The following is a 21,951-nucleotide window of genomic DNA, read 5'->3' on the forward strand; positions in this document are numbered from 1 at the left end:
CTTTTTTTTTGTAAATTGCATTGTGTTAATTGAAAAACAATTAAATTAATAATAGGGTTGTAAATGCAGCCGTTATAGAAGGATACATATTGTATATTTCTCAGAAGAAGAAAAAATCTATATTTTACAGGCCTGGCAAATGCGAATATAAACCTTTTATTCTGTCTATGATACAAACAGAATCTGTTCAAAGGTGTGAAATGTTTAATTCGTTTAGGATTCTTTGTATGTAAATAGTAACATATAAGTTTCTGATAGTGATCGAGATAGAGAATGTACTTCGTGTTCTGAAATAATATGGCACACCTCTTTTTTACAGTCTGTGTGACACACTAAATGTATATACTGTGTCGTGTAGATTTAGAGCGCTGTAATGTCACATCCCAAACAGAAGGTGTCGCCAAACGCCTCTGTAGTTTCTCAATCCGCCTCAGGTCAGGGAAGAGCACCGTTTATCGCTCGTTCATACGTGAGCACACTTCAGCTTCTCGCGTTTTATCATTATTTACTTATTCTCGACATATATAAGAAGTCGTATGGTAAAATACGTAATTAAGGGGTAGATAAATCACTTCACTTTGCTTCGGTTGAGTAGAGGAAGCGTCTTTGCAGGGTTTATCAGAAGGTATGCGGTTCAGCTAACGTTAGCTCTCAAAGCTAACAGTTTCGTTTCCTCAATAAAGAGTTTCACTCATTTATTATGTAAATAACTATTTGCTTTTCACATAGAGCCTTGTTTTATGCTTTAAAGGGATTTTCTTGTTTTTTCGTTTTGACTGAATAGAGAATGAATTGGAAATGTTTAGGTGCATGATTGATTAGATTAGCTGTAATTAATAGCTGGCCCTGTTGTTTATTTATTTATTCTGTCAGAATTTTACTGTATATGTTTTTAGTCTGGAGTTTACCATGCAGACATGCTTAATTTGATATGCAGATAAGTGTCTGAAATTCGGATCACTTTAAAAGAAATATTAGTTTTCGTGTTATGTTATAGTGAATTAAAGAGTCACTGTCCTGTATATTGTGTTTTTACAGGGTTGTGTCCAGCATGGCGGATGGAGAGGGTTTTGTGGTTAGAGTCAGAGGTTTGCCGTGGTCTTGTTCTGTTGATGAAGTTCAGAGATTTTTCTCAGGTAAAAAAAAAAAAAATCCTCTGCTTAAATCTTTTGCAATTAGGTTTTATTCCTTACCTGACTAATTCTAGCTAAATATCATCTCAGAGTGCAAAATTGCCAACAATGGGACAAGCATACACTTCACATACACACGGGAAGGGCGACCAAGTGGAGAAGCATTTGTAGAGTTCGAATCAGAAGAAGATCTTAAAATTGCGGTGAAGAGAGATCGTGAAACAATGGGCCACCGTTATGTAGAAGGTAGGCAGCTGCTTTTGCCTTAGGATCCTTAAAGGAATAATTCACCCAAAAATGAAAATTTGCTTAAAATGTATACACCCACACAGGCTGTCCATGTAGTTGAGTCTGTTTCTTCATCAGAACAGATTTGGTGATTGCTCACCAATGGATCCTTTGCAGTGAATGGGTGCCGTCAGAATGAGAGTCCAAACAGCTGATGAAAACATCACAATAATCCACATGAATCCAGTTCACAATTAATGTCTTGTGAAGTGCTAAACTGTGTGTCTTTAAAGTCGACATCAACATATTTGCTTCAGACCTGGCTTGATCTGTGCATATTTCTCTCCTGATTCAGACAAGGCAGAGGCAATGGTTTGAATAATAAAAAAAAAAAGTCTTGATGGTTTTGTTTCACACAAACTCACAGCTTTTCTCTTCACAAGATGCTAATTGATGGGAGTCATGTGGAGTACTTGTGATGTTTTTTATCAGCTGTTTGATCATTATAGCGGCACCCATGCACTGCTGACAACAAGTGATTTAATACATTTCTCCAAATCTGATGAAGAATCTGAATGCTGATGAAGAAACAAACTCATCTACATCTTGGATGACCTAAGGGTTTTGGGAAATAATTTCTTTTTTGTTGGTGAACTACACTAAATATTTCAAGATAAAATACTGATCGATGCACATGTGCTTTCAGTATTCAAATCCAATAGTGTTGAGATGGACTGGGTTTTGAAGCACACTGGACCGAACTGCCCGGACACAGGAGGGGACGGCCTGGTTAGGCTTCGTGGTCTGCCATTTGGATGCAGCAAGGAGGAAATTGTCCAGTTTTTTGCAGGTATGTCCGATAGGAATTTAGAATGGCCCTTTTTACTCAAAATTAAACAATATGCCACCATTTATCTTAGGTTTATTTTAGTTCATCGGACCATCATTTGCACTTAAATGAACTTTGAACATTTCAATTAAAGAGCTCAGTTTCGGTCATATAATCTTTAAAATTAGGAATAGTTGAAATTTGTATTGAATCTTAAGAATTGGACCATCCAGAAGGACCAAGATGGGTCACTTTTTATCCAGCGTTGTCCGTTTATGTAATTAATATAATTTGTGCTTTCTTTTTTCTTCTAAATTAAACTGCCTCAGCCCTTTTTGTATTTTTATATACCTAAGACACAGGTGCACAACAATCTAGGTACATTTTGGGGCTTACCAAATAAACAAGAGATGGGTTGAGACAGAAGCTCAAGAGGCATTTGATTTAAGTGACCCTTCTTTTTCTTGCACAAAATTATCCGTAAATTGTGCCAGAAAAGGTTCAAATGTATTGTGGCCCCATTTGGAATGTTTATCTAGTACCATTGCTCATTTGACATAAAGAGAAACCCATAGAGTAATTTAAAGTCTTGTTAATGGGCTTGTGACTTAATTTGTCCCCCACTGGGGTTATCTGTCCTTGGGTTGAAGGGTTGGAAATCGTGCCAAATGGGATAACATTGCCGGTGGACTTCCAGGGGAGGAGTACGGGGGAGGCCTTCGTGCAGTTTGCTTCACAGGATATAGCCGAAAAGGCTCTAAAGAAACACAAGGAAAGAATAGGGCACAGGTGGGGATGGCTGGTTGGTTGCCTGGATACGTTGCTTTTCTTATGGTGTTCACCTCAATAAATCATCCACTGCAGAAATGGCAAGATATGACCACAGATGATTGACGGCAAACACAAAAAATACAAGGAAGATGAGGTCCAGAAGCCTTAAAGATTATGTATTATTAGTGCTGAGTGAACCATTGAGTTGCACTGTAGATTTATGCCCCGTTTACACTAGTACTGGGACTGGCAACCGACTTCTTGTTTACACTTACGCGCATGCCAAGTGTGCATGTATGGTCACATGATATGTGTTTTCGGTGATGTGTAGACGGAGATAGTTTCTGAAACGCCAGTGTGAGCGCAGATCGTTTTAATTCTATAACGCCGTTTAAAAACGGAAACTAGTGTAGACAGTTTAGTGAATTTTTACTCATTTATATGTGCATTCAAATCATTTTGGGTTGTAAAAGGCAGTTATATCAGTCAGATGTATTAAAGTTGCAGTAGAATTTCTGCAAAATTATTTGGCAAAAAGCATTCATGGTAAACTGTGTTTAGTGTAGCGATGTATGAAGCACAGTTCACAAAGAAGACACTTTCAAACAGCTTTCTGATGGTTGTAGTGGATTCATAAAAAGCATGAACCTTTTGCTAAATCTGCAAGGGGAAATCTTTTGTCCTCACATGAAATTCATGATCAAGTGGATTCCTATGAAATGAATGGGTCTCAACTATAATTGCACCTTAATCAACGTATTAAGTATGTATTTGGACTTGTTATATGTTTGACGAGTAATATTGTGAAATATTATTACAATTTAAAGAGATAGTTCACCAAATTAATTTAGAATTTTCTTCCTCACGACTTCATTCTCCAGTGTCACACAATTCTTGAAATATGGTGATTTTGCTGCTCAAGGAACACTTCTTTTTATTTGAGGTGTTTGACGTCAGCCCTTCCCTGTTACCGATAGGCTAGTCACACGTTCACTCAGCACTAAGTTTTATGCAATAGGGATCTCTCAGTTTTTCTACCATTTGAAGACTTCAGATCACGAGGACCCAGTTGAACAGGTAATACAAAGTTAACCCTAACAGTCTGAAGTGCTTTGCTAGCAGAGAACGAAAGCAGCATGTCAGTCCAATAAGACCCAGACCACAGTAACACATTGCCAGCTGCCTTCGGGTGACCATAAGAAAAGTTTTTTTGTAATTAAGGGTTGAATGAAACTCAATATTTAAGGGTTCTTTATTTTCTGTCTCTCTCTGTCTTTTTTTTCTTTTTTTTTTTCGGAAATACTGTTATGTAAAGTCACTGAACGCAGAGGCTGACTCTTAATTAGTGTCATCCCAGACTCATTCTAACTAAGGGTGTTTGTTCATTAGACCCGTTTTCAGACAGCCCTTATTTATACTGCACGCAGGAAATGCTCTTGTCTGTTGCCGGTAGACCCTGGTGCCATTACTCTGCATTTATGTCCTTAGGTACATAGAGATCTTCAAGAGCAGCCGAGCGGAGGTGCGCACACATTATGAACCCCAGCGTAAGGTCATGGGCATGCAGAGACCGGGGCCCTACGACAGGCCTGGAGGCGGCCGCGGATACAACAGTATGGGCAGAGGAGTCTCCTTTGAGAGAACGAGACGTGGAGGCTACGGTGGAGGTGAAGTATTTTTGGTTGTTATTAACATTTCTACAAATACTGTTGATAGAGCTTAATAATATTCATTTTTGTGTACTGCTTTAATATATCTCACTATTGTTCAAAAGTTTGGGGTTAGTAAGATTTTTTCTAAAGTATTTTATTCTCACAAAGGCTGCATTTTTTTTTTCAATAATATGGTAAAACTGTTACATGATCTTTCTGAAATCATTTCTAATATGCTGATTTTCTGCTCAAGAAATATTATCTTGAAATGCTGTAAACATTATGCTGCTTTATATTTTTGTGGAAGCTGAGATACTTTTTTTCAGGATTCTTTAATGATTTATATTCATTTAATAAAAATATAGTCTGTATATTAAATTGTTATCTGTTACTTTGGATGAGGTACTGCCTTGCTGAAAAAAAGGTGTCAATTTAAAAAAATCTTGATGAGCCCAGATACATTTTTTGTGGATGTTTCATTTTACAGGGTTATGTGATTGATAGAAGGTTAAAGAACATTTGCTGTCACTTTTGATTTAATACATCCTTACTAAATTTAAGTATCATTAGAATCATAAAAAAAATAAGAAAAAAGTACCACAAACTTTGGATGGTAGTTTGCATATAGATAGAAATGCAGACACTATGGCACTCGGTTAAAGTAGTTCCAAAATAATAGTTGCAGATTTAGACTGCTAATAGTTGTAGTTTCAAACCGTATGTGATTTCAAGGAACTTTCCTAAACTGTTTTATGTCACTTTAGATAAGACCGTCTCTGATAAATGAAGAATAAGGGAATAGCTTTGCTATTTGAGATAAATCTTTGCATTTTGCCCTGTTTCTGCAGCTTCCTGTCAAGATGCTTGTGCACAGTTAAGTAAAACAGCGATAGGCTTATCAGGAAGAATATTTTTTTCTTAACCTGTACTTGCTCTTATTTGCTTCAAAGATGGCCGTTATGGGGACAGCAGCTCCTCCTTTCAGAGCACAACGGGACATTGTGTGCACATGAGAGGCCTTCCATACAGAGCCACTGAAACTGACATATACAATGTGAGTCCTTATACACACACACACACACGTTTTTCAATTATCTGTTAATACAAAGTATTTATTTGATTACATATATGTTTGATTATATATGTGTCTTTCGCCATATTTTTTTCGCTAGTTCTTCTCTCCACTGAACCCAGTGCGTGTTCACCTGGAGATCGGCCCTGATGGAAGAGTAACAGGTGAAGCGGATGTAGAATTTGCCACCCATGAGGACGCAGTGGCAGCCATGTCGAAGGACAAAGCCAATATGCGTAAGTGTTAGTAGAGGAAGTAAAACTGAAAGCTTTTTATTAAAGGGATAGTTAACCCAAAAATGAAAAGTCTGCAGTTTGTTTACCCACATCCTTTAACCTTTTAACTGTCTTTGAACATAGACGTGAAAGTACACTATTCACGCTTAAGTTGTTATAATTCATAAACGCTTTTGAATACAGACCAAAGGTTGGTCTCTTTTTAAAGAAGACAATCTGCAGATTATTGCAGAATTTTTAAAAAATGAAAGCATAAAAAAGTTATAGAAGTTTACATTTACTGTAAATACATTTATTATTTTATTTTTATTATATTTTATTTAAAATAAATATTTTATAAAATATGTTTTAATCCAAAATTGTTATAAAAGTAAAGCCATATGTCTAAATAAGTTGTGTTCCAAATTTGAAGTTGATATAAAAAAATTGTAGGTTCATATGCAATTTTGTTTAGGCGTTATACCACAAAAAGCCACCGGGGGCCATTGAAACTCCATTGAATTTTTTGGATGCATTTTTCTGTCACAAATGTATCAATTTCTCTCTCAATATTATGAGATAATATATGACAAAATAACCACCAAATATAGAATCTTGAGACTCAGACCTTTCCAACGATATGTATTTTGTCAAGATTATGAAAAGTTGTGATTCTAAAAGACCGTAATATAAATGGAATATGACCCCTCCCACTAAGGGGGAGGAGCATGCTAAAATATTTTAAAGTATGATTTCCATGGTAACGCAGTGTCCGATTTCAAAATGGTTTTCACAAGATGAATTTGGAGTGTTTAAGCTTTCAAATGATATATAATTTATGATGATTACTAAAACATGTGATAGGGAAAAAGGAAGCGGAGTAGATTTTTTGTGACAAAGGTCAGAACTCCTGTTATGATGTATATGTTTTGAGGTGCACTCTCTTTATAAATTAATCTTTTACTGTTCCTTCATCATTTTTAACAACAAAACGTGGTCAAATATCTATTTAGGAGTCTTAGACCTTTCCAACGATATATAGTTTGTCATGATTAGATTAGGATATAATTGTAATATATTGAAGTAAATTTAGGCGTCCCGTATACGGGACGGTGACAGTTTTAAAATATCTTATTTTGTGTCAGAAGATAGTCTAGAAGAAATCTAGGTTTGGAACTACTTGAGATTGAGTAAATTATGAGATGAATAGTTTTTGAGTAAACGGTTTAAATTCAGTCCTATTAATGGGTCTTGAACGTCTGGATTCTTCTATTGAAGGAAACTGAACACCTTAATTAATAAATGATGGATGATATTCTGGAGCCTAAAGCCCAAAGTATACTTTGTTTTTTGCGTTCCCTAGTGTATGCAAACAGTCGAATGTGCAACCTTTCAAAATATTCTCCATTTGATTGTGAGAACGAACGCAGGCGGTCGACACATGCACTATGGAAATGCATAACTTTGTCCAGCATGTTGTTTTTTTTCCCTAGAAGTTATGTTCGATAAAAATGTCTTTCCACTCTTTTACAAACCCTCTGACGCAAGCACTTGACAGCCACAGCTGTCTATTGTTGTTGCATTCTGATATTTTGTTGTTGTTCCGTTTCTTTAGTTTCTTATTCCACTGTAAAACAATGGCCTGGGGGCAGTGCTGCCACTTTGTGGAACAACTGATTACTGCAAAAGCAATCAGTGTACAAAGTAGGGGCAGTTACAAAAATCACAGGGTGCCCATACTATTCTGATGATTAAAATTTGCATCACGCACTGTACACTGACCCTTGCGTGCACGTAAAAACTGAAGTATACTTTAGGCTTAACCGAGAGGTTTTTTTTTTTTAAGTTTATAAATCACAAACACCTTTTAAGAATCCACTTAGCATTTAAACCGGCAGACGACAAAACTGCAGCATATCCTTGTAATAAACCGAATGTTAACTTCTGTTGGAGTGGATGCTAAATACATTTTGTCATCTGTCTTTATCCTCATGCAGAACACCGTTATGTGGAGCTGTTCCTAAACTCCACGGCAGGGGGCGGAAGTGGAGGATATGGTGGCCAAATGATGGGCGGTATGGGTAAGACCCCGTCTTCACCTCTCCTTCAGACATTAGTAACTTGTACTGAGCAGCGCTCATAAATGCATAATTGTGGCTCTGCAGGAAACCAGTCGTCATACGGACACAGCAGCCAACAGATGGGCTCTGGCTACAGTGGAGGTTATGGTAACCAGAGTGGCATGGGGGGCTACAGTGACTACAGTGAGTGTCAGCTCTTCCGTAGCTCTGCTAGCCGGTTCCCTGCCAAATCCTATCGCCCTTGGACCCCTAGGGTAGCTGTTTGTAATGCCTGATTAAAAAGCCTTTCGTGTTATCCTGTTGTAGCTGATCAGGTAAATACAATCACAATTAAACAGTACTTCCAATGCCAATAATACAATTTTAATAAAGTTTGTCTGGATTTTACATTGACTACTTACATAATATCTTTCTGTTGAATAAATGTGTACCTTTTAAATATCAATGTTCACATATTTAACAGAGAACAATTCAGTAAAGGTTGCATGTAAAATGCGTTGATTATGGTGATGGTTAGCTTACTAACCAAAAAACAGGCATTTGATAAATGACATCATCTGTGTCCCAATTCAGGGGCAAGTCTCTGAAGGCCAAACCAGATTTTGTTTAAATGGGATGGTCCCGCTAATGGTGGATTGCTGCTGTTGCACAAAAAGATGCAGTCTCTGAATTAGGATATCCAGAATTTGTACACAGTTATATATAAAGAAAAAAATTCTAATGTTTTTATTGATTGCATTGTGCTGGTTTATTGATGCATATTGCTGGTTAAGGCTTAGTATTTTAGGATTTATAATTGGGTTCCAAATAGACCATCCAGAAAGTTCTTCAAGCTGCTGGAATCTTTTAGGGGTCCAAGTGGGTTAGAATTTGACGCATCGCTCAAGGCTCTATCACATGACCTCCATCAAAGTCTCCCTATCATCAAACCAGCATTATCTCTGACACTGCATCGCATGCACTTTAAATTATGTAATGTTTACACCCAAAGTTTAAACGGTTTCACCTTTGACCCCATCTGACTATTTGAACTAAAGTGCAGGTATTGATTGCCAAACAGTTCACCTGATGTATTGTTACATGGCTTATGCCATTAACTAAAAACAAACTAAACGGGTGCATATATATATATATATATATATATATATATATATATATTAAATTTTTACCCAGTTATGTTAGTAAACAAAAGCAATAAGCAGTATCATAAGAGATATATCACTCATTAAAACATCGTTAGATAACTATGGTAGCTAACTATTTATTTATTTTTTAAATAGTACATTGTTAAATTACATTAAAATGAAAACTTGGCAGCTAGCTGAAATAAATCTTATATTTCAAGTGACAAATGTTTTTGTAATGGTTGTAATGTTTGTAAAGTTAACTACAATAACCATGTAAATCACCCATCCATGACAAACCTGCATCACTTGTCATGTGACCAGGCCTTGAGAGTCGTAGTATATATGGTGATTCTTTGCGCACTGAGAACTCCCTGGTCCTAAAATGTGTATTTCTTTCTCCTGTCAGGTAATCAGGGCGGAATGGGGAGCAGTTACTATGGTGGAGGGAGCCGCGGGTCCATGGGAATGAACGGCCTCAACAGCTGCATGGGAGGAGGCTGGGGGATGTAGCCTTCAGGCCTTTCAGAGCTTTATAACCTTCATTTGAACAGTGTCCTCTTTCATTTGTTTGTTCTTTGTTCCTTGCTTCCTTCGAAGTTGTGTTTGGAGCTGTACACAACCTAACTTCTTTTTCCCTTTTGACATGGTTGAAAACAAATCCTGACTAGAGGTAGTAATTTATGTTAAAGAGAAACTTTATTTGCTGAAATGTGACACAGCCCATGTATCACACTGGAGAGGTGCCTGTAAATCTGTTATTACAGTAGAGTATTAAAGAGGTGATTTTTGTTTCCTCTAAGGGCCAACTTTCTCAAAGCCTTTCGTACAGCTTGATATCTTTGCACATGGAGGTCTAACTCTTATCAGTGATTGTAGCATCATATCTTAAACTTTTGGCTCCTGCAAAGGTGTTTTGCCTGTACTTAATGCTTACTCCAGGCTGATCGTTTAAAGAGTGTTTAAGTTTAGAAAAAAAAAAAAAAAAAAGATTTTTGTATAATTTTAAAGCATGGTGGGAAGTGGACAGGTTTCCTTTTAGATGCATGTTATTGTTTGCATTTGATTTTTTTTTCCCATGCATTGTATCACTTGTGATTTCAGTGTAGTGGACAAATGTCCTCATGGCTTCACAGATGGATTAATACTTTGAGGCAGTGTTTATTAAACCGTACACACTTCTATAAAATCTTCGAAACTTCATTACAGCTTTATGAACAGAACAGGAGACAAAAGAGGGTACAACACAGGAAAATGTCATACAATGTAAAATACATTTTGTATTCAGAGAGCCTTAAGAATTTTATATTTTAAAAAAATGCTTTTGTTTTACTGGCATGAGCAAAAAGTTGGAGAAAATACAATCCATCTGCTCTTTAATCTTGCATACTATTAATGTGATCTTTCCTTTGGACAATGAAAAATCATTTACAGACTTGGGGCCTTATTCATGATAGTAACAGAACAAATGTGTTCATAAAACCATCATTTTTCAATTCTGTTTATGTAAGAATGGTTTTATGAATGATTTATACATTTTGTCGAACAATTTGCATATCTATTATCTTCATACGGGAACTGGTTCCAACTTTTGACCTTTGATATTGGTATGTTTTTTGTATGACATGCACGGGTTAAATATTTATAGCACAAGCACGTGCTCCCAAAAAAAAAAAAAAAAGTGATAATTAGTGAAAGATTACAATTCAGTAATTACGTGTCTCCTTAAAAAATTTAATTGAACACACCAGAATTTAAAAAATCATTACAAAAATTAATTCTGTCCTATTTTGATAAGTATCGAAATATGTATCCTCTGCATCCACTCTTGGTGAACACGTGAAAGGCTTATATATGTTAGTGCTCTCCCTAAAATGGAGACTATCATTACAAATACAATCAAATTAATGTTAGTTTCTAATTATCCATGCGTCTTCCTGTCAAAAAAAAAAAAAAAAAAAAAACCTCTTTGCATATGATTTTGCAGCGATCAAAAGATTTTAGTCAAATGGAAGCCAGTGGTGCCATGAGTAATTAATGCATAAGTGTTAAAAACAGAGATTGAGAGTTTGATTAATACACTTGGCCTTGTAGTTTCTCGCACACACGGTCAGCAGAGATGTTGAATGCTGTCAGGAGCTGATGGAGCTTCTCTGGAGCAGGAGGGAATGGCAGACGTCACACACGCGGACAGGTCTGGGGTATGAGGGCAGAGCCAGCTCATTGCTGGAGCAGCTGTTGCAGTAGATGTCTCCACAGTTCCTGCAATGGTGCTTCAAGCAGAAAAAGCAAGAGTTGAGTACATGCCAAAGCCTGCCGTGTAGTGACCGAGAGTGGAGCATTACTCACCTTTCTCCGAGAGATTGAAAATTCTTTTTGGCACTGCTTGCACTGTGTAGCATCATTGTCTTTTAGCCAGGTATGACTCTTGAGAAGACAATTATCGAGAGAAAAAATAAATCAATTACAATTATCTGGATAACTGAACGTTACATAAATTATTGGGGTGAAAAAAATGAATACCTTTATTACAAGTACTGGTCATATAATTAGAATATCATCAAAAAGTTTATTTCACTAATTCCATTCAAAAATGAAACTTGTATATCATATTCATTCATTACACACAGACTGATATATTTAAAATGTTTATTTCTTAAGTTTGATGATTATAACTGACAACTAAGGAAAATCCCAAATTTAGTATCTCAGAAAATTGTGAAAAGGTTCAATATTGAAGAGACCTGGTGCCACACTTTAATCAGCTAATTAACTCAAAACACCTGCAAAGGCCTTTAAATGGTCTCTCAGTCTAGTTCTGTAGGCTACACAATCATAGGGAAGACTGCTGACCTTACAGTTGTCCAAAAGACCACCATTGACACCTTGCACAAGGAGGGCAAGACACAAAAGGTCATTGCAAAAGAAGCTGACTGTTCACAGAGCTCTGTGTCAAAGCACATAAATAGAGAGGTGAAGGGAAGGAAAAGATGGTAGAAAAAAAGTGTACAAGCAATAGGGATAACCGCACCCTGGAGAGGATTGTGAAATAAAACCCATTCAAAAATGTGGGGGAGATTCACAAAGAGTGGACTGCAGCTGGAGTCAGTGCTTCAAGAACCACTGCACAGACGTATGCAAGACATGGGTTTCAGCTGTCGCATTCCTTGTGTCAAGCCACTCTTGAACAACAGACAGCATCAGAAGCATCTCAAGACAAAATGGTATCCCTGTTCTTAATTGGCCAGCAAACTCGCCTGACCTTATCCCCACAGAAAATCTATGGGGTATTGAAGAGGAAGATGTGATATACCTGACCTAACAATGCAGAAGAGCTGAAGGCCAATATCAGAGCAACCTGGGCTCTCATAACACCTGAGCAGTGCCACAGACTGATCGACTCCATGCCATGCCGCATTGCTGCAGTAATTCAGGCAAAAGGAGCCCCAACTAAGTATTGAGTGCTGTACATGCTCATACTTTTCAGTTCAGTTTCAAAACCGACAGTAAAGATAATTTGACAAAAGTAAATCACATCAGTAAGTGTACAAGAAGTTACACAGCAAAAAAAAAAAAAGAAGAATACGTGGAAAGCAATACAAATAAGTGATCATTAGCTTTGCTGTGCAAATGGACACAATAAAGGTAACCTCATGAAGCTCTTTTACCTTCAAGGCTTTGTTGACCTCTTTGAAGTCCTCCATCTTGAGTTTGGATCTGAAAGCAGGATTTTAGTTCAAGACATTTAGCACACTGCAAAGTTTTTCAGCTATAAAATTAACACTTTCAGCTGTAAAGCAGCTCTAAAATGACAGAAGCATCATTCAGCTGAAGTTAGTTCAGCGTTGACTGAATTCAGTTCAAAAAGACTGTCAGTGTTGCAGAGTTCATTAATTATGATACACAATCGGATTCAAGCAGCTCTACAGAAGACAACTGTGATTGTTCAGAAATACCAGAAAATATGAGTGGAGGTGTCTTACTGGCTGAGATGAAGGCCCATCTCCTGTAGACCCTGTTCCTGCTCCTCACACAGTTGCTGGAGCTGTTTCTTCTCCTGTCGAAGATCAAGAAGCTCCTGTGGAAACAAAGGTAAGAGTGTCATCGTTTATTAACACCATAATACAAAACCTTCACTCTTGCTTTGATTTTCTGTTTTGTGGCTGAAGCCAGCGGTGTATCTGACCGTCTGCAGGCCCTGCAGCTGCTGCAGTTGTGTGCGCAGCTCTGTGCTGTTGTCCTGTTCTCTCTGAAGCTCTCTCTGTAGCTTCTGCCGCTGCTCCTTCTCTGTGCTGAGCTCGGACTCTAGGCCTGCCCTGAAAGGAGAACAGAAACAACACATGAATCGCAAAAAAAAATCTAAATCTAAATCTAAAGGGGTGAAATTATTGCCCCCTTTTTTCACCTCATCTTTTTTTACTTAATTATTTTTGAACTTACAGGTCAACAAAAAATACATCTTTAGAGAACAAAAACAATTGGGGGAATACATAAACTACTAAAAAATTAAATAAATGTATAATATAAAATGTATTTAAAAAAATGTTCTCTAATGCAGGATGAGATTTCTAAAGTGACTTTAAAAGTAAATGTAAATTCGAAACAAATACTTTACAGCTGGTTTAAATTTAAAGGGACAGTTCTCCCAAAAATCATAATTCTGTCATCATTTATGCCCTCTCCACTTGTTCCAAACCTGTATGGGTTTCTTTCTTTTGCTGAACACACAAGACAACTATGGAAGTCGACTGTATGGTTACCAGCATTCATCAAAATATATATTTTTTTTGTGTGTTCATCAGCTGAAAGAAATCCATACAGGTTTGGAACAACTTAAGTGTGTGAGAGAAATGACAAAGTTTTTTTTATTTTTGGATGAACTATCCCTTCAAGGTATCTATGCATTTCAAGAAGCTTGATTTACACTACCGGAGTGTGTCGAGATCAGCGAGACGCTTCTGCAGAGCGTTCACTCTTCCTTTCATCTCCGATCTCAGCTCATTCTGGCTTTCATCCGTGTTCTTGCACACATTTTCTGAATTTTGAAGCCTAAGGAGCAAGCACTCATGTTTATCAGGTCTAGAAAAACAACATTCATATCATTTCATACATGTGGTTTCAAACCTGTATGACTTGTTTCACCTACATTCTTCCAAAGATCATAAAAAAAAAAAAAAACTAAGTCATTAGGTTTGGAACAACATATGGGTGGCTAAATAATGAATTATTTTGAGTGAATTGTCCCGGCACCTCTGCTCTAATTCCTTCATGGCTGCTTCCATCTGAATCATCTTGTCTTCCAGCTCTTGCATGTCCTCCACTTTTTTCTGGGCCACTCGGTCAGACTCCTAACAGGTTAAATGACAAGAATTAAGTTTTGTCTGATTACAGCTAATCCTATTCCAGTAACATTAAGTTTTTCAGTCAATAAGATGTAACACCTGTGCTTTATTGAACATCTGTAGGTTGAGATTCTTGACTTGGTCTAGTTGTTGTCGAAGCGCGCCCAGCGAGTCTTGTTTCTCATGGGTGTCCTTTTCCAGGAGTTTCATTGCAACTTCCATTTCCTGCTTCAGACTGATCTGCAGCTCCAGCTCCTTTTGCAGCTCCTGATTTGCCAAACTGTTTATTCAGATACTTTGACTGGCTCCATAATATATTATAAATTACATTAATGCATTAAAGGGATGAAAATTCTGTCATAATTTATGAAACCTCAAGTTTTCCCAAACCTTGTATGGGTTTCTGTCTTCTGTTGAACATATAAAATGATATTATAAAACAAATAGTTCCGGCCCTTGATTCTGATTGGTTGAGCTGTGTTCGAAGCTGTTGTAAATTACTCTATAAACATACACCTTTGTGTACTTCTGTATGTTGCTTGGCCACCACTTTGTTGGAACCACAGCTGTTTCTGAGGAACTGCATTGTTTGGTGGAAGAATGAGGTTTTTATTTATATCATTACACTTTGATATAAATGCTCCGTTTTATTCTGTGAAACCTTACTACACATATGGAATAATTGTTTAAGCAACAAGCCCCATGAAGCCGTGGTTTACAGTGAATTTATAATACTGCCTAACAATGCTCCTTAACTGTTATAAATTCACTGTAAACCACAGCTTCTTGGGGCTTATTGCTTTATTTTGAATACTGACATTCATTGTATTTTTTTCCCCATACTATGAAAGTAACTGGGGAGCAGCAACTGTTTGGTTTTTCGCATCCTTAAAAATATTTCAGGAAAAGAAACTACATGAGGGTGGGTATAATTTCTTTTTTTTTGGGTGAACTATCCTTGACTTTTTCTAACCCTGTATGCAATATACAATACAGACTCAAATTCGAAGCCGAATTTACATTTAGAGCTGAATTTACATTTAGAGCTGAATTATTTTATTCTTACCTGCCGGATTCGTTTCTCCTCCTTGTATTGCTTCCAGACTACATTGTACATTTCATCCAAACCCTGCCGTGTCTGTCGATATGTTTCTAGCTCAACCTGGCTGTCATGTAGAGTCACCTAAACAACAATCCAAAGTGAGGCAAAGCAAGCAAACTTTCTTTTGGAAAGACAAATATCATTTATTAGTAATAAACCAACAGACAGGCCTACATTTGGCCATTTTTAGGGTCTTGCATAAGTTGTTTCCAAACTTTTTCTAGCGACTTTTCCAGTGAACAAATTATTTCACACTGATTGATTGCGTTCATAATATAACATTTCTATTGCAATTCTCACCTCCTCTTTCCTCTGACTGGATTGGAGAATATTAGCATTTTCTTGTTTAAGTTGTTCCTGCTCTTCGCGCAGAACATTGATTCTGTCTGTGGCTGCTGTAAGCTGAACAAAAGACATCAAATACATTTATTTTTCCATGTTAATTCCCGTATTTAATAATGTGCACAATAAAGACCAATAAAAGACAATATGCAAAAATATAAGGTCATAATAAAGTAAATCAATCAATCTAATATTTCCACCTCCTCAATGAGTTTGCTGTTGGTCTTCTCCAGTGAGTCCATCTTGGCCTGAAGATCGGTCACTGTGCAGCTCAGATGCCGGTTCACTTCTTCTATGTAGTGCTTCTGGTCAAGAATGGCTGTCATTTTTGAATCACTGTTAGCAGTTAAAGAATTAGAAAGAGTCAAAATGACTAAACCAGCTCTTGCCATGTATTTAGTGATTTAATGCTAAATCTTTGCTAAGTGATCACACACTCACTCCTGTGTGTTCTCAGTTGTTTGTTGATCTTTTAGATACATTGAAAAGTCAATGACGCCCACCTGCAGCAACAAGAACGCAGTGTTTAGCGTCAGTGTTAAAGAGCACATCTGATGACATGGTTTGGACGGCAATATGTTTCACCTGAGAATCCAGATCCTCTCCTTTCACACACAGATTGGCATCGATCACATTCAGACCCACCAGCATCCCTACAATCACAGCCCCCTCCTCCTCCATTAAGAGAGCCCCCGGGTCATAAAACTCCCTGAGACAGAAAAAAAACGCAGAACTGAATAGCACTACAATACTGTATTTTATATGACATAACACAAATTCTGTAGAAGGGTCTAAATATTAAAGATCATTGGAATTGAATTGTTCTTACCCAAGAAGGTCTCTTCTATTTATTAGCACTTTCATGTAGTCTGCAATTTTTTTCTGCATTAGAGCCAGATGAAGCCATGCTCGAGCTCGCCCGAGGCCTGTCCTGAAACAACACAGAATCTCATGAGTGTAAATATATAATCACGCTCACCTATTCCACTGTTTCAGACAGGATATTATATTCAAGACAAACGCCTGTGATGGGAACCTACTTGATTCCAGGCATATCCCGCACACTGGTGGCAATGTCAGCTGACTCTGGGCACAGTTTCTCGATCAACTCCAGGGGAGCCCAGACAGACTTATTCTGACCAATGAAAGTCTTCTTCACTGCAAAGGAGGAGAGAGAGAAACATGCAGGATTTAAGCCATAACCTGTCAAGAATATCTATGTTTTACACTCCAGAAGTCAAAACAAATAAATGAGAAAGAAATCATATTTTGCTTCAAGTAATAAAGCCTTTAAGTTTTCATAACAATTAAACATTTCCCACCTGAAAAAAAAAATGTAAGTACCTCAAAACCCCGAAGCAGCGTTATTATTGTCGACTTAAATTAAAAAATATAAAACCATAAAACATACATTGAAATAAAATATTTAAAAATACATATTAAACGTATTGCATTTCAGCTAGTAACCAAGGGCACATTTCTCATTTTCACATTTCTAAAAAAAAAATAATAATAATAATAATAATATACACACACACACACATATACATATATATATATATATATATATATATATATATATATATATATATATATATATATATATATATATATAAAATATTCATTAAAAACGAAAACAATACATCAATGCTTTGAAAAGAACACTGCTCTAAAGTATTTTTAAAAAATCATGTAAGGACATTTATGTCATTTTCTAAACGAATTACATTGCAGCATTTTATTTTTAGTGTACAATAAATATTTTTATATAATAAAAATGACTATTAAAATAACTATTAAAATAACTCCGACTGAAATGTGCAACATCCAAACTAAAAGTCAGACTATAAATATGCTTCATGTTCATAAATAAGTAAATAGCTAGATCATGTATTGTGTACAAACAAATAACTAGATACATGTACATAAGTGTAAAATATTTATTTAAAAAAATACAGCATTTTTTTATTCTTCTCATTTGATTCTGATGGTGAAATGTGACCGGAGTATGTTTCTGTGAGAGTTAACCCTATGAATGCAGTCACATTTGGTAATTCTACATTCACTTTTAGGATTTATGGCCCATCTCACCTTTAAAGCCATGTTTAAGGCAATGCTCCAGAACCACAAAGAACTGCTGCAGAGGTGGATATTCAGAGTCCAGCGTGCGGCCGAGACTGAGGGAGGACTGGATCAGAACCTTAATGCTGAGCTTCATCATGCTGAGGAGGTTTGACCTCTCCACCACCATGGGATCCTTCACAGCTGGACAACACAGATGCATGAACACAAACACTTCCTGTGGCATCTGCAGGACTAATCAGCTCACGGTCGCTTAGTTTAACTGGTGAGTCAGTGTAATTAAATGCAAATGAAAAAACAATGACTTCAATATTACAGTAACTTAGAATAATAAATTAAGAGTCTAAAACTGAACATGAGGGGAAGTGGAAGTTCCTGCTGGAAAAAATACAAGAGTCAGGAAGCAGGTGCATTTTCATTTCCTGTATACTGTAATGGTCTACAATACAATTATGTCACTTATTGGAATCACACCACAAAAACATAACACTAGCTGCATTCAAATTTATAAATGACTTGTTACACTCATTGATGCCTAATCAAAAAGGATAATGGCCCGATAAGAGTTGCAAGTAGCCTGTGTGATGCAATCAATTGGACCTGTACATTCTTTTGAATGGTACACTTCTAGATCTCTATTACAAGTCTGTACTGTTTGATGGAGCAGTGCTGCAGTCACAAGATAAAATGAGTTTTTGTCTTTTACTAAACTACATCATGTTCATATATCATAGTATTTGGGCAGCTGACATGATATTTCAAGCAGTGTAAGCAGTGTTCTCTAGGTTGGCATTTTATATATTTTTTTTGGGATCAATTTTTTATTTCTTTTTCAAAGAAAGGGTCATATACAATTGTATACAATTTCTTCTACAAAATATACCATACAAAAATGACCCTCTAAACCCCTCCAATCACCCACCCCACCCAGCCCCCCAGCGGTCCCCAAGTCCAGGCCACCTTAACAAAAAAAAACAAAAAAATATGCAATCAAAAACAATTTGCCTACAAAATTTAAAGAAGAGAAAATAAATAAAATAAATAAATAAAATAAAATGCAATATAAATAGTAGATACTCCAAAATTAAAAACTTTTTTACAAATAAAATATGAAATAAATAAATAAATACATACAAAAATAGAGGCAATCTACATTATGATAACCTTAGGCTAAACAAAGTACCACATAAATCATGTTAAACATTCAAAATATACCCCACGTTCATTTCTACTAAACTTGAAGTTTTTCTGTTAAATCCTTTGCAACTACTTTCCATGCCTCAATGGTTGAGGCTCTAGCCTTATTTATTCTGGCTGTTGAGAGTTCTAACATTACTATTTCATGAAACTGAAGTAGCCAGTGTCGCACAGATAAAGTATGAGGAGGGAGCCATCTTTGTGCAATTATCTTTTTGGCCGATGTTAGTCCTGCCAACCAGATCTTTCTTTGTAGTTCAGTGAAACCTAAACTGGAATCATCATTTAGAAGAAGCACTACTGGTTGCACTGGTATATCTTTTCCTATCATATCAGACAATATTGAAGAGATCCTTTCCCAGAACTCATAAACTTTCTCACATTCCCACACCATATGCATAAATGTTCCCACTTGTTGGTAGGTACAGAAAGGCATTTTATATTTTTGAGTATATATACTCTAATCCACAATTACATTTTTACTAGTGCAGTTTCATACTTCTCACCAAGAAAATATAAAAGCAATGATTATTTTCTTGTGATTTTCAAAATAAGTAAGACACAAGGGAGAGCTGGAGGACCATGGAAAAGTAAAAAAAACAACAACAAAACAGAGTAAAACCGATAAATAAATAAAATAATCCAAAAATATCATTACACTAAAATAAATGCAAATTTTGGATAAAATAAATAATTAATAAAAATAATTTGATTAAAAAAAGGCATTTTGATTAAAAAGTAACTATAATTCAAATAACCTACAGTATTATTGTTTAAAATGACATAATTAAAAGGTTGATTCAAATAAAGCGGAAATAATAAAAAATAAATAAATAAATTATTTAAAATAGAATAAATAAAAATAATGTTAATAATACGCAGTACAATATATTAGGTAGAAAATGTGAAAAATACTTTAAACATAATATACTGCACATATGTTTTATTATTAATTTTTACTAAAACAAAACTGGGTATTTACATACAGATGCAGTAGCTGGCATCTAAAATATGACACTGCATATGTATTTGTTGTTTCAGATTGTCTTTTCCCACAGGTTTATTTAAAGGGGTCATATGATGCTTTTTTTTAAAGATCATTATTTTGTGTATTTGGTGTAATAGAATATTTTTTCAAATACTTTTTTCAAATACATTATTGTAGGTCCTCTATGCACTGCCTCTCTCAAATTCTCTAATTTTCTACAAAGTCCCTCTTTCCGACAAGCGTGGTCTGCTCTGATTGGCCAACTGACCCAGTTCATTGTGATTGGCCAAACACCGTAAGCACTTGTCGGAAATATAAGGCCCCTTTCTATAATCACAAGCATCATCTTTCAAAATAAATGTAAAGACATGTCCTTAGTTTTACCATCAGTTCCAGCCTGAAAGAGGAACAGAGTCCCATGACATACAAGCTTCATCACTGTGTCTGTGTTTGCAGTACACAAGCCACAGACGGTTAAGACACCTGACTCCACTGTGTGACCATGCCTCTCTCTCTCCCTCTCCCTCTCCCTCTCTCTCTCTCTCTCTCTCACACACACACACACACACACGTGCAAAACTCTGCATTTAAACAATAGCAAATACTTAAACTAATAATAAAACATATTTACAGTAGCTGATTCAGAAGCCCCAGATTGTTGTAGCAAAATCAGAATTGCCTCCTCTCCTAGGTTCACGAAACAGTCATCCATTAAATGCGTTGCTGTTCTGTTGTAAGTAATCTTAAAGATTCCTAAATGCATCTACTTTCTGAAGGCCAAATAAAGTGCTTTTGCTTTCACCTAAATACACACAGCATCTTCCTGACATGGCTGCTTCAACACTAACTGCGGTTACTGAAACCACACCTTCTTTCTTTACGTGAACATTTGGGTGGCATTATGCAAATATTTCCACATAGTGACGTAGACATGGGGGTCGTGTTTGAACGAGACGTTTAATAGCTGCGTGGCAGATTCTTAACTTTAATAAAGAATATCTCTTGGGATTTGATACTTTAATATTTGCAACTTTACAATCTTCTTTATGCACCAAGAGCTTGTTACACCCCAAAAATAAATGAAAAATTGAAATCGCATCATATGACGCCTTTAAGAAAACATCATGCTAAATATAAAATTAAATAAATCAAATAAAGTAAACATACACACCGTCCCTTATTCATTTGTACCAATCTGAAAGTCAGATTTTCATATTGCCTTTAAACATGTTCAGAATCTTGACGCACCAATTTATGTAGTGTAAAAGTACTGCGCGCATGTGTATTTATATTCAATATTATGGCAATACTAGTTACTAGTCCCATTTCAAAAATAAGGCATTATCGTTGTACGTTATTATTTCTGTTATTGATTGCTTATCTAAAGCGCAGTCAGTTAACTTTCTTATTCATATATTTAAATATTAGAGAGCTGAACAGGTGTCATACCTGCCGTCTTCAGGGGGTGTGAGGTGTCAGAGGTGTGTTGTGATGTGTCTGATGCCTTTAACCCCGCGCTGTAGTGATTCACTCCACTGCTCAGCGTCTCCGTCGCCTTCCGAGCAAACGACAGAATCGGCGCTGACCAGGAGCTGTCTGCCCGTTTGTCCTTATGGACCTCGTCGGTATCGTTGGCGACATCATTTTGCCCAGGTTCCGTAGCCCCTGGTTGTTCTTCTTTTGCAGGAACGTCTTCGCATTCAACTTTGATGTTTGGATCCTCGTCCGCCATGTTTACTTGTCAAAACATGTGACTCGAGACCAGAGCAATCGGCTTTTGATCGCTCAGGGGA

The 21,951-nt window shown here is 36.5% G+C and overlaps 2 protein-coding genes across 4 annotated transcripts; one reads left to right on the plus strand and one right to left on the minus strand.

The window, feature by feature from the left end:
- The first annotated feature begins 414 nt into the window (after nucleotides 1–414).
- On the plus strand, nucleotides 415–10,786 carry LOC113076886 (heterogeneous nuclear ribonucleoprotein H-like). 3 transcript variants are annotated; one of them, XM_026249496.1, is made up of 11 exons: nucleotides 415–625; nucleotides 1,039–1,136; nucleotides 1,224–1,379; nucleotides 2,068–2,211; nucleotides 2,841–2,979; nucleotides 4,450–4,628; nucleotides 5,564–5,667; nucleotides 5,786–5,921; nucleotides 7,898–7,981; nucleotides 8,066–8,164; nucleotides 9,515–10,786. In XM_026249496.1, the coding sequence occupies exons 2-11, from the start codon at nucleotides 1,052–1,054 to the stop codon at nucleotides 9,616–9,618; spliced, it is 1,230 nt and encodes a 409-aa protein (XP_026105281.1). In that variant the 5' UTR covers nucleotides 415–625; nucleotides 1,039–1,051; the 3' UTR covers nucleotides 9,619–10,786. The 3 variants fall into 3 exon arrangements, with proteins under 3 accessions (XP_026105281.1, XP_026105283.1, XP_026105282.1); XM_026249498.1 differs by having other exon boundaries at nucleotides 416–625; nucleotides 9,511–9,644; XM_026249497.1 differs by having other exon boundaries at nucleotides 451–469.
- On the minus strand, nucleotides 10,247–21,890 carry LOC113076885 (RUN and FYVE domain-containing protein 1-like). Its single transcript, XM_026249495.1, has 17 exons — nucleotides 21,608–21,890; nucleotides 17,983–18,156; nucleotides 16,932–17,049; nucleotides 16,721–16,822; nucleotides 16,477–16,600; nucleotides 16,333–16,394; nucleotides 16,092–16,227; nucleotides 15,850–15,951; nucleotides 15,514–15,630; nucleotides 14,547–14,714; nucleotides 14,356–14,453; nucleotides 14,035–14,154; nucleotides 13,292–13,421; nucleotides 13,089–13,183; nucleotides 12,774–12,822; nucleotides 11,455–11,532; nucleotides 10,247–11,378 (listed from the first exon to the last, which is right to left on the minus strand). Exons 1-17 carry the CDS (start codon nucleotides 21,888–21,890, stop codon nucleotides 11,238–11,240), a joined length of 2,097 nt encoding a protein of 698 aa, XP_026105280.1. The 3' UTR covers nucleotides 10,247–11,237.
- Between the last annotated feature and the right edge of the window lie 61 nt (nucleotides 21,891–21,951).

The sequence above is a fragment of the Carassius auratus genome, unplaced genomic scaffold, assembly GCF_003368295.1.
Source record: "Carassius auratus strain Wakin unplaced genomic scaffold, ASM336829v1 scaf_tig00021355, whole genome shotgun sequence".
Lineage (NCBI taxonomy): Eukaryota > Metazoa > Chordata > Actinopteri > Cypriniformes > Cyprinidae > Carassius > Carassius auratus.